Source organism: Carcharodon carcharias, chromosome 1, assembly GCF_017639515.1.
Source record: "Carcharodon carcharias isolate sCarCar2 chromosome 1, sCarCar2.pri, whole genome shotgun sequence".
Classification (NCBI taxonomy): domain Eukaryota; kingdom Metazoa; phylum Chordata; class Chondrichthyes; order Lamniformes; family Lamnidae; genus Carcharodon; species Carcharodon carcharias.
The window spans coordinates 13,938,019-13,955,468 of NC_054467.1; the positions used below are offsets into that span (position 1 = coordinate 13,938,019).

Below are 17,450 nucleotides of genomic sequence, written 5' to 3' on the forward strand. Positions count from 1 at the left end.
GTTGGTGCTAACTGCACTACTCCTCTATGAAATAGTGCCATGCCATCTTGGGAGAAAGTAGATGGGGACTTGGTTTAACAACTCATCTGAAAGGTGGTACCTCTGACAGTGCTCAGTACTGCACTGGAGTGTCAATCTTGATTTTTGTCCTTGAGCCCTGGAGTGGGATTTGAACTCAGAATCTTGTGACTGCCAGACGAAGTGAAACCAACCGAGCCATGGCTGATTTAAATGAATTGTAATAATATGTTTTCATGTGTATTCACTTTTCCAAGCTGGCAAATGCAGCAACCAGTTTGCGCACATGGATAGCAAGTGAGATGTGATCAGTTCATCTTCTTCTGATTGCATGGGTTGAAAGATAAATGTCGACAAGAAAACTGAAATCTCCTGCCACGAGTCGTGCCACTGGATCTTTTACATTTGTCTGAACAAGCAGATGGAGACTCTGTTTCACTTCTCTTACAAAAAACGGTGATTCCGAAAACACAGGGGTATTGTGCAGCACTGAAGTGAGAGCCTAGATTATGTCCTTTATTCCAAACTGTGGATTTGCACACATGAAGAGAAGTGCAGGGGAGTATACTCTCAAGTACTTAATCCTGGTTGATATGATAAAACAACACAAATTATTTCTTCTCAAGGAAGCTGCTCAAGATCATACGTTTCATACTGCACACCCACAGATTCGTGAAAACTTTCATCTCCCATACCTGACAGTTTTTGGAAGAACATGCAAAGTACTCGTGTTCTGATCAAGCCCTGCTCTTCAGCTATTCTGTCCAAAAATCTGCAAGACTACACAGACAACGACTAATTCCAGAGGACCCAACTCAGTGTGTAAGAAGAAAACCTTCCCATCAGCCTGCAACAATTAACACTGCTGGTTGACAGAACTTAACCTGTGGGTTATTGTTAATGTTGGTGCATCGCTGGGCTGTTTTGAGTGTTCTGTATCTTGGAAAGAAAAATCCTCACCTGATGATGCGAGCACAGTGAATAATCAGGAGCTTTGAGAAAGGGAGAAAATTGGTAAATAGTTGTCTTTAGTTAAACTGGGAGTATGTTCTACTGAAATCGGCGATATTTCTACATGTTACAAAGGTTGGGGGGGACACATTTATGCACTCGCGTCTCAATCACTTTTGGAACTGCTGGCTAGAGGCCAGGAAGTTGACATTTTGGGAAAAATTTCCCCCTCCGTGTGAAGTTAATCAAATTCAATTACTGACACCATGAATGGGAAGATAGACCCACAAATCGCAGCTGAACTTGAAAAAGTATTGGATTGAAAACAAGTCTCAGCACCATGGTTTTTGTAACTTCATAATAGAGATACTTAACATTAAAATATCCTCCTGAGCCCTCCCTCATCCCCGAATCTTAAACTCACCTTATAGTGATGTTCATAAATTGTGATGCAGAGTCCCAACTCTTTAAAAAATCTCAAGAGAGTAATACTTCCTTTGAGTTCTGATGAAAGGTCACCTCAACCTGAAACAACAGACATTGTCTAGCTGCTGTGCATTTTCAGTATTTTTGTATATTTTTCAAATTTATGTACTTACAAACAGAGGAAATAGGAGCAGAAATAGGCCATTTGGCCCCTTGAGCCTGCTCTGCCATTCAATGAGATCACGGCTGACCTGTTTATGTTTAGACTTCTACATTCCCATCTAACCCCCAATAACCTTTGATTCCCTTGTCTAACAAGAATCTAGCTACCTCTGCCTTAAAAATATTCAATGATCCCGCTTCCACCGCCTTCTGAGGCAGAGTTCCAGTCTCTCAACCCTCTGAGAGAAAAAATTTCTCCTCGTCTGTCCTAAAAGGGCAACCCCTAATTTTAAAACAGTATTGGCAGTATTTTGCTTTTGTATAAGAGTAATTCTTTCATTGATTTTTTATGTTTTTATTTATGAGATTGAAACTCTTAAGTATCCCTACTGAAAAATAGAACTATCTTATTTTAGTCAGATCTCATCTTTACAATAACTAGTCGAGTGATTTTATTTTAAAAAAGCATTTTTCTCTTTGCGGATGACCATATAAAATTTTAGGATTGTCTGTCAGTTTTTTAAACTTTTGTTGAAATATATGGACCATAGTGATTTTTGTTTACTCCCCACAGTAGTAGTACTCCAGCATCTTAATTCCCAGATCAGTTAAGAGCCTAAATTAAAATATTTGGGTGGTCTTGATCTACTTCCTAATAGCTGGTTGGCTGTGGGGTGTATTTTTGGAAGACATTTAATCTTGAAATGGTCCATGCAGAGCTCTTGTGGTTTCATGCTTTTTCCAAGTTGCATTGTAGTGGAATGTTGAGCTTTATTTCCTCATCTTTCCAAAAAAAAAGCAACATTCATAGCCTGATGATTTATTATATTAACTACCCTAGCAAGGATTATAAGGCTTTCATTTAAATCCTGCTCAAATATGTTCCCCATTCTGACAATGTAAAATTTAAAAACTGAAAATGTCTTTTAAGTTGTAACTCATGTAATTTATTAACCATTTCCTTAGAATGATGAATGCTTCTGTAGCATTAATTCAGTATTTCACACAATTGTCCATTTATAGATTTCCCACCAAAAAAAATTGTCAACATTTTGTGCTAGATATTCTACATGTACTTCCAACAGGACATTAAAATAAATGTTGCATTTGGTGGTGGGTGGTGGGGAGAGTAAAGAATGATTTTATTCAGCGTGTAGAGTGGTTGGAGTTGACATATTAAGATACTTGATAACCTGTTCATTTCAGCTGAAAAGTTGTGTTTAATTCTCAGATAATTAGGGTCACAGTCCCTATACCTTCAAGCAAAATGAATTTTAGCACAAGATATAGTTATCTTTTACTGATTCAATATATAAAATGCTGTCCTTATGAAAGCATACCATTTAGCATCAGTATGCAATAAGGTGCTTATAGCTGTTTTGAACACACATAGATACAGTTTTTATCTGGTATCTTATCTACAATTGAACATTTTTGAAATGTCCAACGTTGATGATTCTTGTATTTGAAGGAGAGAAGAAACAGACAGCAGGAGGTGGCGATGATTCCAAACCAATTGACGTTTCTCGTTTAGACCTGCGTATTGGGCGTATCATCACTGTTAACAAGCACCCTGATGCTGACTCTCTCTATGTGGAAGAGATTGATGTTGGAGAAAAAATTCCAAGAACTGTTGTCAGTGGGCTGGTGAAACACGTGCCCATAGAAGAGGTAAGCTTTGGTTAAAAGCACTCCAGTACCAGAAGAAAATGATATGAAACTCATGTTGCATGTATTACTATACTCTTCTATGGCAATTAAGGTTCAACCTTATGGTTAAGCTGGATATAGAATGCTGTGAATATAATAAATATGAATATAATATAGAATATTTAATAATTATACCTTTGCTTTGTTATTTTGCCAGGCTGAAGGAGGGCTTAAATAGTTGAACAAATGAAAATAAATAGATGCAAGCTAGAATTTTCACCTTCAGCTTTGGACACATGTAAATTGGGGGACAGGAGAATAAAATGGGTGAGAATTCCATTCTCTTTTAACCCCTCAATGGCTTTCCATTCTTAATTCTGTGGACCTGTGGAAGTGCCTTCCTATTCTTTCAATATTTTTTGTCTCATTTGAGTCAGTTCTTTTTCTCACCAATACGATGCAACATTTTAACTGAAAGGTGCGCTATTTGTGAGTTCTATAGGTCACTTCATAAAACAGGATTAGCTAAGTTTTATATAACTTGCCTGATTATGAACACACTTGCGAGCTTCATGTAGGTTTGATTAGTTTCTCAAATAAGCAATCACTGCTTCTGGTTAACTATTTAGAAAAAGTATATCCGTTGGTAAGCTAGTTTAGAGTGGAGCCAATAAACATGCTAATTTTTTTTTAAAATGTTGGGTCAAGCTATAGTTTGAGAAAAGAAGGAATGGATCTAGTAATTGTTTTATCCTGCATTACTTCTGCTCAATTCAGTTCTCAAATTATTCTCTCAATTTTAAAGCTGGCTTTTATACACAGAACAAAATCTAGTGCGCAACAGGAAACTGAAATGTACTAATGCATCAGTTATGTGAATTTGTACTTTAATCTTTCTTCTGGAAGGCTTGCTAGTTCAATTCTTGTAATATTTTATAGTGCTTGAAATTGCCAGTGTGCAGTATGTTCTAAGTTGCAGATAAACCATCAACATGGAAAAATTGTTTTTCAGTACTTACCAGTTTGTTCCACTTTATTTCACGTGTTTTACATTGTCTCCAGATGTGCTATTGTAAAAGATGAAATCCAAAACATGTGTGAGGCAAATTTGTGCTGAATATGTTATGCTTTGAAAAATATGTAATTTGGATAATAGTATATTCTGAAATCTTCTCTTCATTGTACCATAATATTTGACCATTTTAATTAAAACTGAGAATTACATCCTTAGGGATTTATTTTATGCCCAGTGGGTTATTCAGGTTCCTTTATTTGTCAAGAAATGTATAAAGTAGTTTGAAAACAGTTCAGAGACTTCTAAACTAAGACTTGTCAATCATTTCTGATTAGTGGCACAATAATGAAGTATATTACTTATTCTAATAGTTAGCAGGTCTTTACATATTTTCCATGCAGAAATCTCCCAAAATTGCCATCCTGAAATTAGTTGTTCGCTGGATTCAGTTGTGCAGCATTTTATGAGAACCTGTCTACTATTTTCCTTTGGGCATCAGCTCAGAATAGTGTTGACAGACTTTTCCATCAGGCGATGCAAGTTTAATTATCTGTGATACTTACTTGTCACGGTCAATTACACTCTTGAATTCCTTTCTGTTGCTCAAAATGAACCATCTAGGCACACTTGATGGTCATGGGTACCTCTCTTGCCCCCAACATATCATGAACATAGGAACAGTAGTAGGCCATTCAGCCCATCAAACCTGTTCTGCAATTCGACGAGATTGTGGCTGAAATGTGTCTAACTCCATCCATCTGCATTAGCTCCACATCATTTTATACCCTTGTCTAGCAAAGATCTGCCGATCTTGGATTCAAAGTTATTAATTAAACTAGTACCAACTGCTTTTTGTGGGAGAGTGTTCCTCAGTTCTACCACCATTTGCATGAAGAAGTATTTCCTAATGTCTCTCCTGAATGTCCTGGCCCTCATTTTAAGGTTATGTTCCCGTGTCCTATACCCTATCCTCCCACCACTGGGAAAAGTCTCTCTCTATCTCGCCTAATAATTTATTTTTGAAATTCCAAAAACTTAAACGAAATCACCCCTAAAACTTCCAACGAATACAAGTCTAGTTTATGTAATCTCCCCACATAATCAAACCCATGGAGCCCTTGTAACATTCACGTAAATCTGTGTTGCATTCTGATAACAACAGCTTGCATTTATATAGCACCTTTCACATAGTAACAGGAGAGTTATCAAACAAGATTCGACACTGGACTTCGAGACATTAGGAGAGATGACCAAAGACTTGGTCAAAGAGATAAGTTTTCAAAAGCACCTTAACAGAGGAGAGAAAGGTGGAGCAGCTTAGGAAATGAATTCCAGAGTTTAGGGACTCGGCACTTGAAAGCACAGCTGCTAATGGAATGATTTAAAATAGAGGACGCATTCTTTCCAAGGCCAGTGTATCATTTTTAAGATAGTTACCCAGGACTGTAAACAAATGTGGTCTAACCAGGACTTTATATCACTATAGCAAAACCACCTCTTTATATTCTCACCCTCTAATGGGATGTTAGCCTTTATAACCATCATTTTTGACAAATCCTTGTACCTGTACTACATTTTAGTAATATTTGTGCATTGAACCCTAATTTCTTTGCATCTGCATTTTTCCTAGCAAATCACCATTTAAATACAAGAACACACATCCTCCAGAAATGTATTGCCCGTTGGATTTTTAAAATTATTACAATCTTGCTGTGTTTTTGTTATATTAAAAAATTAGAAAACGTTGTTTAATGTTTTTGAAATTTTTTTTAGAAAAGTCTTGTAAGATTTTCTGTTTTTATAGATGCAAAATCGATTGGCAGTAATACTGTGTAACCTTAAACCAATTAAAATGCGGGGAGTGGTCTCGCAGGCTATGGTGATGTGTGCAAGCTCACCAGAGAAAGTTGAAATCTTGGACCCACCAAATGATGCTGTGCCTGGAGACAGAGTAACCTTTGAGAACTACCCTGGTAAGCAGATGATCCATCTGATCACAATGTGTAATCTTAATGATTGGCAAAAGGGATTATGACTAAATTGATCTTTTGTGAACCTGTGTAATTGTATCCATCCATTGACAGGCATGCAACTGAATTATGAATTTTAAGTTTTGATGTAGGGTTAGTTACATCCTACAGACTGCTTTCAGATTGCCAATGGATGCGATTCTATTACAGTCAACTTGAATGTAAATTTTCCATGAGTCCATTTGGAATGGTCATATGCAGAACTTGGAACTGGAGAAAGAAACATTTGATAGTGGAGTAGCCCACTATTGCCTATTTATTAGAAATATTCTCACAAAGGAAACTGCTATTGCATTTTCCAATGATAAAAACTGATCTAGGTACAAAAATGCAGTGGAACCAATCCTGATGTGCTTCAAGTTAGTTAGGAAGTGATGTTACAGTTTGAGTTCTTTATCAACAGAAGCCCTAACTTGAATCCTTATGGAATAGCACTGCCAACTAAGTTCCACCCTTGATGCCTCCCCTCATGCTACCTCCCTACTGTCTCCTTTCAGGCTAGAAGGCAACTCAGTCTAATAATTGCCTTCTGTGACATGGGTACACCTTACAAATTGACCTGGCATGCTTAGTAAATGAATATTTATCTAAGAATAGGCAGAGATGTGTTCTGGGAGCTAAATTTGCTAACTTAAGCCTCTTGAGCTAATAGTGCATATGGAAGCTTGCATGAATTTAAACTTAAGAGCATTTTACATAGGCACAGGCCATTGATGGAAATATTGTCTTACACATTTCAAACACATTAAATACCATATACCATGTAAAAGAATAGTAAGAGAGGATGGAACTGCTGAGGGATGAAGTCCAATTATAGAGCAATGACAAATGACTGAGATTGTAGGAGAAATTTAATCCAGGTGACAGTGGTTCGCTGAGGATCAAGGACCCCGGGGATGGAAATCCCACCCCAAGAGCCCCAAGAGACCAGCAGCTCTTCATTGCCGTCAGCACCACCAGGGGAGTGGTGGTAGCTGCTGGCAATGCACCCATCAGAGGCCCAGGATCAGTGGGGGATCCAGGCAGGTGAGGGCAGGGTTGATGTTGTAGGGTTGAGATCATTGGCTAGGAGAAGGGCCAGAAGAAAGACCAGGGGAACAGGCGTCTGGTCTCCCTCTCTCTCTCTTCTCTCTCTCTCTCCCCCCACCCACCACCATATCAATGCTAGATTCTTTGATCAGGCAGTGACTGCCTTTGAATGAGGGAACCCCGTGCCCCCCCACCCACCACCAATCTTGCAAGCCAGCAAGCAAACACAAAAAGTGGGTTTGTTTTTCACGCTGTCTGTGTGGTGACTGCCCTGCCTGCTGCTGGAATTTAATACTGGCATTAGTTGCCCACTTAAGGGCCTAAATTGGACTCGTTTGTGCCTGAGGTGGGAAGGCAGCAGCACCCGTCCAGCCGAATAAGTGTGCTCCCTGCCTCCAGACACACTACCAGGGGGCATTAAATTCTACCCTAAACACTTCCTATTTTATGGTGGAAGTAAGAACATGTGTCCACTGGAAAAGGGGATGGAACAATTGTCAGAGAGAACTGCATGAAGAAACTGATTCTAAAAAATTAATTAATTGTGAATAAGTCATTTGCTATTGATTACATGGACCTGAGGCTGTTGAAGAAGTCAAAAAGAAGCTAAGAGTCTGTGGCTGCAATTTTTCAGCCTTCCTCAAATATGAAATTGTGCCAAGGGATTGGAAAGTAATAATACCTTTGTGTAAGAGTGGAAAGAAAGATAACTGATGTAATTGTACACTAATTAGTCTAATGTCAGTTGTGGACTAAATCTTAAGAGTCCACAATTTGAGATGAAATTACTGAACATGTAGAAATATATGGCTTAATCAAGGGTAATCATGAGGTGAATTTTGCAGGGGAACATATCCCTCACCCTCGCGCCTCCGTTGTAAAGTCGATCAGTGCCACACTGACTTTCAGTCTGGCTGTCCCGCAGCTAATATACTGGGGGTGGCCATAATGAGGTAAGAGTGGGAATTCTGCCCCTCAGGGACAGAAATTCCCACTTCCCACCCTCAAGACCTGGCAGCCAACCTGATTGGACTGCAGCTCTGTAGCCCCAGCAGCACCAAAGGCAAGTAGTGGCTGTTGCTGGGAGTGCACACAGTCCCCAGGAAGGAAGAACATGGCACAGCACTCTTTTTCCCCCCCACCCCCCTTCAAAAGGAGGTAACCCCCTCCTTCCTTGCCACCTTTACCCGTGCATTGAAACCTGTCCGGCTAGCCGACTTAATTCAACACTCCCCAGCCTCACATAGTATTGCGATGGAGTGGGAATGTAAATGAGATCCAGCAGCAGTATTTGCAGCTAAGTACAAGAAAGCCAATTTAAATTTCCAAATTTGAGTACAGTATGCTAAAGTTAATCAAATGTCTGAAATGACCTGAACATTCAATTTCCTCAGTAGAAACATTTCTCCTGACCCCAAAAATAACATTCAAGAAATGCCTTAAGAAATAAACAGAATATTTAATTATGGTTTTTATGACTTTTCCATAATGAGGTGCAAAAGATGCACAGAACCAGAACTAAGTCCTAACCAACATTTTGTATCAATTTATTGTTGCTCTTACATTCCCTGGTCCTATTTATAAAACCATATGGTCTCACTTTCATGCATTACAAATTTGAGCATCACCTTGCTCGTCTAACCCATTTAGCACTAGTAAATACTAGTGTATACGTCAATTGCTTGCATTTCCTCACATTTATCCACACTAAATTGGAAATACCACATGTCCTCTCATGCTGTCATCTAATCCACGTCTTCCAAAAGTCATTTACAAGGCTTCATAAACCTAAGAACAGGGCAGGCTGGCCGACGCCTTACCCATGTTCTGTAATTTGGGGGACAGGTTGGAGTGGGGGCGTAAGCAGGAAGGTGGTGGGCTGGCAAACAAACCACTTTATTTTATGTGACGCACCCCCTCTCCCCTTCGGGCGATTCACTCCCATGTTTGACCAATTTAATCATTCTTTTTTAAAGAAGTGACATTGGATAGATAAAGCAATGCAGTAGCTGCAGATAACTTCACTAAATTGCCTCACCATTTGCTAGTTACAAAGATTAAATCTGGCAGCGTTGTTGACTGACAGGAAACAAAAGATTTTAGTCAACGGATTGTTGTTCAGATTGAATGAGGGCTGCAAGTGGAGTGCCCCAGGTTTCAATGCTAGGTCCACTTTTGAACTCTGTATATTTAAATGACTTGGGCATTGGGTACAAGGTTTCTAAATTCACTAAAGAAGAAAAGGTTTGGTAAGCAGAGAGGAGCCTTGTAAATGACTTTTGGAAGACGTGGATTAGTTAACAGCATGAGAGGACATGTGGTACTTCCAATTTAATGTGGATAAATGTGAGGAAATGCAAGCAATTGACGTATACACTAGTATTTACTAGTGCTAAATGGGTTAGACGAGCAAGGTGATCTATTGATTCAAATTTGTAATGCATGAAAGTGAGTCTATATGGTTTTATAAATAGGACCAGGGAATGTAAGAGTAACAATAAATTGATACAAAATGTTGGTTAGGACTTAGTTCTGGTTCTGTGCATCTTTTGCACCTCATTATGGAAAAGTCATACAAACCATAATTAAATATTCTTTTTATTTCTTAAGGCATTTCTTGAATGTTATTTTTGGGGTCAGGAGAAATGTTTCTACTGAGGAAATTGAATGTTCAGGTCATTTCAGACAATTGGTTAACTTTAGCATACTGTACTCAAATTTGGAAATTTAAATTGGCTTTCTTGTACTTAGCTGCAAATACTGCTGCTGGATCTCAATTCAAGCAGCAACCCAATGAGTTATCTCAGGACTCCAGGGTTGATTCTACAAAATTCATTTTGTAATCTACCTCAAGGCTGTAAATCAGATGGCAATAGCAGGCACCTAATTATTGCAGTATATCAGTGGTGTAGTGTGGGAGTCATCCTCCAGACGCAGATTAGGCACTTGAATGGAATTACCTACTACATGGCCTCAAGAAAAGTTTTGGGGCAATGCATTCAACCAATGTCAGTATCAGTGTATGAGGAGGAAAGTACCAATCAATCTGGGCCAGTTTCCTGGAGCACTTTTCAATGTTTTTCACCTTTCAGGTACACCCCATTTGAGGGCGGGATAATCCTACTTAAGTAGAAAGATGGGAAAATGACCCAATTCAACTAAACTGCTAGACAGGATAGAATAGAATGTGACCCTGCCCAACAGTTTCCTATCAACCTCTGTCTTTTACAAGTTCATCACCTTTGGCTTATATTATTCAGTGCCTTTATCATATATCAGAACCAGATTTGTCTCTTTAGTGGCTATGGTCTTGCTGCTAGAGATTTGTATCTGCACCCTTGAATTTCTGTGTTCCTCTACACCACTTAAATTTCAGCATTGAGATTATGTTACCATTCATATTTCATCTATGTGGAGCTGTAGTAACTTATTGCTGTTGTGATTAAGTTAAGCTTGTATCTGTATCTCTTAATGCATATTATGTTCCTTTTCTTCAGGTGAACCTGACAAGGAGCTAAATCCAAAGAAAAAAATATGGGATCAAATTCAGCCTGACTTGAGCACAAATGCAGAGTATGTTGCCACATACAAAGGCACGCCATTTGAGGTGAAAGGAAAGGGAATTTGCAAGGCTCAGACAATGGCCAATAATGGAATCAAATAACTTTTATGTCTCGACAGTGGCACTGAGTGGAATATTGCAAAAAGCACAATAAATACTCAAAAACATTAAGTTGCTATGAATTGTTCACTTTTGTTTGTGTTTGTTTCCATGAGCCTATCCTGATGGAAACAATGTATTTGTATGATGTGATTTAATTTGCATACCACAAATACTATGACGTATAACTGAAGTATTGTATAGCGTAGTCATTCTGAAATCTATTTGGCGATAAATGCACGGTGTAATAGCTTCAATATACTTTATTAGCTGTCTTTAAAAATCTGTATGTGCCCCAGTTGTACAAAAAATTATTGTGCTACCTCAGCTGCAGAAAATTACATTGAGGATCTGTTAACCATCATTCTTTCAGATAATGTGTGAAGAGAGTGAATGATTCATGAATGCTTGCTTCCATGCCCAAGATTTATTCAAAATGTTATTTCCTTTTCCCGATGTGTAAAGAGAATGCAATTGCATTATTCCGGCCAATACTTTGGAAAATGGTCTCCCACATCCTATTGTAGAATTTAATCAATATTATTAATGTCATGTGGCCATCTGCAAACTAAATATAAACTATGTTTGGAAAATATTTTTGAATCCAAATGCTGTAGAAATACTTTATAATATTATCGCTTTTGCTATTTTTGCATTATTATTTTTAAAAACAATACACTTAAATATTTTGACATTTGATCACCAAGACCAGCTAGTCTAGTAGATTAGGTCTACTAATTAACTACAAATCAAACTAACACTTTATATTGCTCCAAAGGTTTCTAAATCATGCAATATGACATCCTTTTCTTCCTTCCTTTCTTTTCCTCATCTTCCCCCACACCTCCCCTGCTCTAAATGCTGAGCAGTATTGAACTAGGGTACATACAATTCCTTTGCGCTTGAAAGGGAACATTATCAAGAATTGCAGATGCCACAAAAATAGTGAGGATGATTAACCCTGTTGGACAACTAAAGTAAGATATAGACAGGTTGGTAGATTGACATAAATACATTTTAGAGTGATACATTGAATATGCAAATTTGTAAAACAGGAGCAGAAGTTGTTAAAGGTAAGTGTTTTAGCCTTTCAAGTCCTGGATACGTTGCTTTTTTAATGCTTGGCTTAGTTGGTAGCACTTAACCGAGAGTCTGAAGGTTGTGAGTTCAGATCCTTCATTGGGTTTTAAGGCTGCCATCCAATGTAATACAGTGCATGTGCTGTACATTGCTCAGATGAAACATTAAATTTAGCTTTTAACAGTCTATTCTGATGGTCCAAGTGAGAGCTAAAAGTAGCATGGCATTATTCAAAGAAGAACACGAGTCCTCCTAATGTGCTGGTTAAAGTATATTACAAGAACAACATCTTGTATTTATATGGCACCTTAAAAAGATCCCAAGGAATTCACAGGAGCATTGTCAAACAAAATTTGATCAAGCCACATGAGATATTCGGGCAGATGACCAAAAGTTTGATTGAAGAGATAGGTTTAAAGGAAAGTCTTGAAGGTGGAAAGAGAGGTCTAGGGAGAAATTTCAGAGCACAGGCCCAGGCAGCTGAAGGTATGGCTCCCAATAGTGGAGCGATTACAGTTGTGAATGCTAAAGAGGAAAGAATTGGAGCAGTGTAAGTACCCTGTAGGGTTGGAGGAAATTACAGAGATAGGGAGGGGCAAGCTAGCCAATAGTACCAAAAACACTTAACTAGTCATTCGTTGACTGGGAAACTTAATCTAGCTGTCATCTTTTCCTACATAGCAATGCTCACTGTATTTTGTTGTAATTGAATCTCTTTGTGATGGTTCTAAGTTGCTACATGCATCTTATATGGAATTTAAGTTTATTTAGTAGGGTAAGTTATGACAGAATTATCCAATTAAAATTTGGGTGATCTGAACAAGTAAATCTGAAAATTGACAATGATAGAACAAGTATTTAATATAACGCCACTTTTGAAAATGACCGTGATATGACAAGATCCATTTGGAACCATTAGGCAAAGATTAAGCATAGAAACAATTTCAGGCAGTAGACCCTTGATCTATCCACAGTATCCTGTCTTGGTTCTGATAATACTGAATCCTATTTGTTGGACCTGTCCAGTTCCTCCTTGAAATCTGTAATTTTTCTTCTGCCATTTGTGCATAGTAATGTGGAAAAAAATCAAGAGAATTGTAAATTTTAGATGTTAGATTTACAGTTTACAAACAGGATCTTTTTGAGTATACCATTTATTATCACCCTGGGACCTGAACGTAGGAATTTAGGCTGACAGTGCTGAGGCAGTGTTGTATTGTTCGAAGATAGCTTAGTCAAAAATCAGCTATCAGTTCTTTTGTGGTACAGGTAGATATTCAAGATCTCTTGGTAGCATTCAGAGAGGAGTAAGGAGTGATAATTCCAGTTCATCGCTATTTTTGGACTCTGCTGTGCTCCAGTTATCTACATAATAATTGATGTGATTTCAAAGTAATTCATTAGGCCAAAACAGTGAAAGTTTTTTTAAAGCCCATTCTCAAACTTTTCAACTGCTCCTTTGGTAACTTGAATTCCAATTCTTTAAAAAAAAGGCAAACACAGTAGTACAGTGTAAAACCCATGACATAAAGAACGAAAGGGTAGAAAAAGCACAGGAGATCCACAACTTCTGGACATCAACAACATGTGCACTTTCTTCAGCACTGTCAGGGTGATATATGGCCCAAGCACTCAAGGGCCCACTCTGCTGAGAGCCAAGCATGGATGGGGAGCTCATGAAAGACAGGGAGACAGCCAGCGCTCGCTGGAGAGAACAAAGCCTCAATTGAGACCTTGTCTTCAGTTTGAACATCCTCTACTCCGTTCCTCAATACCCCATCTGGCTCAGTCTCGGTGCTATTCTGGTCCACAGAAAAGTTGAAAAAGCCATTCAACAGCTGACAAATAACAAGGCCTCTGGAACAGATGGAATGTCTGCCAAAATTCTGCAACATCCCTGGCATAGCTGCACAACCTCATATCCATCCCTCTTCTAGGAAGAGGATTGCATGCAGAGGGATCTCAGGAAAGCTCTGATCATGGCTATATTCAAGAAAGGAGATAAGTCCGATAGTGGTAACTACAGAGAAATCGCCCTGCTGTCTGCCACTGGGAAGATCATTGTAAGGATCCCCCGCAGTCACCTCCTCCTGGTGGCCAAAGAACTTCTTCCAGAGTCATAGTGTGGTTTTTTTGCCAATCAAGAGGAACCACAGGCATGATCTTCGTCTGTGGCAAATTCAAGAAGAATGCAAGGAAAAACACCAACCGTTGAGCATGGCCTTTTCTGACCTCACAAAAGTCTTTGACTCTGTTGACTGCAAAAGCTTATAGAGTATCCTCCTCAAATTTGGCTGCCTTCAGAAATGGAAAGCAAAAGTGTTCCTAACACACATCCTTGACATAATGCTGGCAAGGTCTTGCATTGATAAGAAGCATCTCTGCCACTGCCTTATTCTTGCTATGAGCCTTATGATGTTTCTTATATGATGCCTCATCAAATGCATTTTAGTTATGGTTCATTGTTAGCATGCTTGCCTTTGAGTTAAAAGATTGTGAATTCAAGTCCCACTCCAGAAACGTGGGCTCAAAATTGATGCTGCTATTTCAGCTCAGAACTGAGGGAATGCTGTACTCTGAGAGGTACTGTCTTTTAGATGAGTGAATGGTAACGATCCCATGGCACTTTGAAGAAGAGCTAAGGAATTCTCCCTGTAACCTGCACAATATTTATCCCTCAACCAACCTCACTCAAAAGTCTGGTCACAATCAAAATGTTATTTGTGGGTGCAAATTGGCTGCCACATTTCCTACACTACAACAGTGATTGCACTTCAAAAGTACTTTGTTGCCTGTAAAGTGCTTTGGGACATTGAGGTTGTGAAGACACTATATTTATGCAAGCTCTCCTTGATTTTGAATGTCCAAATATATTGTGCCTACTGTATTCCTTTTGTTTGTCACTCATTAACTTGCCAGTTTTAGCTAACTTAGTCGAGCATGATTTGCTCTTTGAAAATCTTGCATAATCCATACTTTTCTAAGTGCTCGTTAATATATTGTATTATGGTGTCTTAATTAGCTAATCTATATTATTCCTTTATCATTTTGGGAATGGGGAGGGAAGGAGTGATAACATTTGTTAGCCTGATCATTAGGTGCAAATGTTATTTCCGAAGCATTTTGAAAATTATACTTAGCACCTACACTATTTCATTGCTAACCTCCCTCAGTATGCTGGAGCATGGACCATCTGGACTAACTGAATTCCATTAACCCTGTTAATACTGTTTACTTTTTAATATTTATATCTACTAACGTTCCTCCACACACTCCCTTTCTTGACCATTCTCTGAAAACACAGAGGCGAGATACATGGTAAGTATCTTTGCCATTCCTTCAGTTAAAACGATTTCACGTGGACAATATATGGTCATGCTGAATGCCCCCATAGCAAAGACTCCTTTTGGGGTCTTTAATTGAGCCTTGCAGTTTTGCAGCTCATTTGACATGTCATGGAGTAATTTTAAGTAATCACTACCCAGCCATTTTTTTTTTTTGCATTGCTTCTAGGATCTATGTGTTGAAACTTAAGTATTTGGAAGCTGAAGACTTGTAGCTTATTTTGTGAATAAGATTGTCCATGCAGAGGCTCTTGCCATCCCAGAGGGCCAAACAAGGTATCCTAGAGTCAGATAATAGTATTCTCCTCTGACAGACCTCTTAAAGATTTATTTTTTCTGAATTGAATTTGTGGAAAGCATTTTTAATGTTTCCCTCTGAAAATTCTCATATGTTTGAGATTTACAAACTTCACTGCATCATGGAAAGGGAACGCTGTTTTAAATATAGTATTTATGTATTTCCATCTAAGATTCTTTCATGTAACTGGAGTGGTACCTGATAATGATGGGTGAGGCTCCTGCTGCGGCATCTCACTGAAACTCTTCACTGGTTGTGTGTGTCCTTGCATTCATTGATCACTGTTGAAAATGTAAAGCTATTTGTTGAACAAACACAAGACATCTTTATCATTGGTTAAATACTGAACAAAGTAAATGCTGTTTCACTGCCCTTCCCCCTCTTCCCACTCCCCACAAGAAAAGGCTCTGTGCTTTCTGATCTGGTTAAATACAAGACACAAGAAATTAGCTTGATAACTGCGGCGTTTCTTTTGGATATCTCGTCATTGTTATAAAGTGTGGAAAAAAAGTCATATTAAACTGTCTCACAATTATTTCAAACAGAGCTGGTACTCGAAGTTTAATAATCCTTAGTTTCATGTATGTGAACATTGTGACCAGCTTATTGCTTGGAGAACATAGCTGAAGGATTAGGACAAACAAAGGTTTAATCATTTAAAGATGATGGATGAATTAAAAAGTGATCATAAACATGGCTATCATAAAACACACAATTTCTGACAAGAGCCGTTTGTGTAGCTGATCGCTAAACTTCAGTTACTATAAATCTTCTACGCATTCAGTTAAGCTCCAGGGCCAGAATTTTACATTGACCAGGCAGGCACGCGCCTGACCGGAACGCATGTGAAATTGCACGAAAGGTCGTTAGGTACGCGCCCCGACATGATCACTATTGAGGCCGGCAGGAGTCGGAGCTGTGCCCGCCAACAATTAAAGGGCCAATTAAGGCCATTGAAAATCTTATGTTTGACGTTGCCCATGCGATTTTGCTTTCGTCGCACAGGCAGCCCGTTTTTAACGAAAACTCATCCAAGTGCAGGATGAAATGTCCGGGGTGGAATATAGTTTAAAAAAAAGATATCTGGAGACTGATGTTTAATGAGTTCTCTTGTCAGGTACATGAATGTGTTGCATAGACACAATTTGGTGTATTTTTTTTTTTCTTGTCATTTAATCTTTCCAGCTCCGCAGCAGCTGTCTGCCTTCAGGGAACTCGCCTAGAAGCGCCCACCCGCACCATCCCCCCCCCCCCCCCCCCCCACCCCGCAACTTCCCCCCCCCCCCCCCCCCCACCCCCCACCTCTCCTCCCCTCGGCAGTGCTGAGGCTTTCTCAGCACGTTTCATACTGGCTGGCCGTTAATTGGCCAGCCAGCGTGAAATCGCGTTCGGGGGCCGATCACAGGCGGAAGCGCGTTTCACGTCTGCTTCCAGGCCAGCCGAATTGGCACGTACACCAAGCATGAAATTCAGGCCCAGAACTTTGTAGGTATTTTGCCTAACAAATCCCATTCATTTGTGCAAGAATGGGCCCTGTTCGCTTTTGGGAAAGTCTGGGCCATTGTTACCAAAGTGAAACATGCTCTGCACAAGTGCCAAGTTCAGTGGTGGTTTGCAATTATTCCTCTTTATTATAATGAGCTTTCTCAACTGTATCTCTGCGGGTAATGACCACGGCGGTAAAATCCTTCTACCCTAGTCCAGCAATGCCTGTAACAACACAGATTATATTTTGAATCTTTAAAGCCAAAAAGCACAATAAATTTTCATACTCGTAGGCATACTA

At 39.1% G+C, this 17,450-nt stretch overlaps 1 protein-coding gene across 5 annotated transcripts in view; it reads left to right on the forward strand.

Annotated features, from left to right (window-relative positions):
* aimp1a (aminoacyl tRNA synthetase complex interacting multifunctional protein 1a) overlaps positions 1 to 11,537 on the forward strand; it is a 95,157-nt gene extending 83,620 nt beyond the window's left edge. For all 5 annotated transcript variants that reach the window (XM_041188919.1, XM_041188942.1, XM_041188929.1 and 2 more), the window contains exons 5-7: positions 3,029 to 3,228; positions 6,027 to 6,195; positions 10,779 to 11,537. In XM_041188919.1, the coding sequence (XP_041044853.1) occupies positions 3,029 to 3,228; positions 6,027 to 6,195; positions 10,779 to 10,945 (536 nt within the window). In that variant the 3' untranslated portion in view covers positions 10,946 to 11,537. The remainder of the gene's footprint in view (positions 1 to 3,028; positions 3,229 to 6,026; positions 6,196 to 10,778) is intronic.
* The last annotated feature ends 5,913 nt before the right edge of the window (positions 11,538 to 17,450 follow it).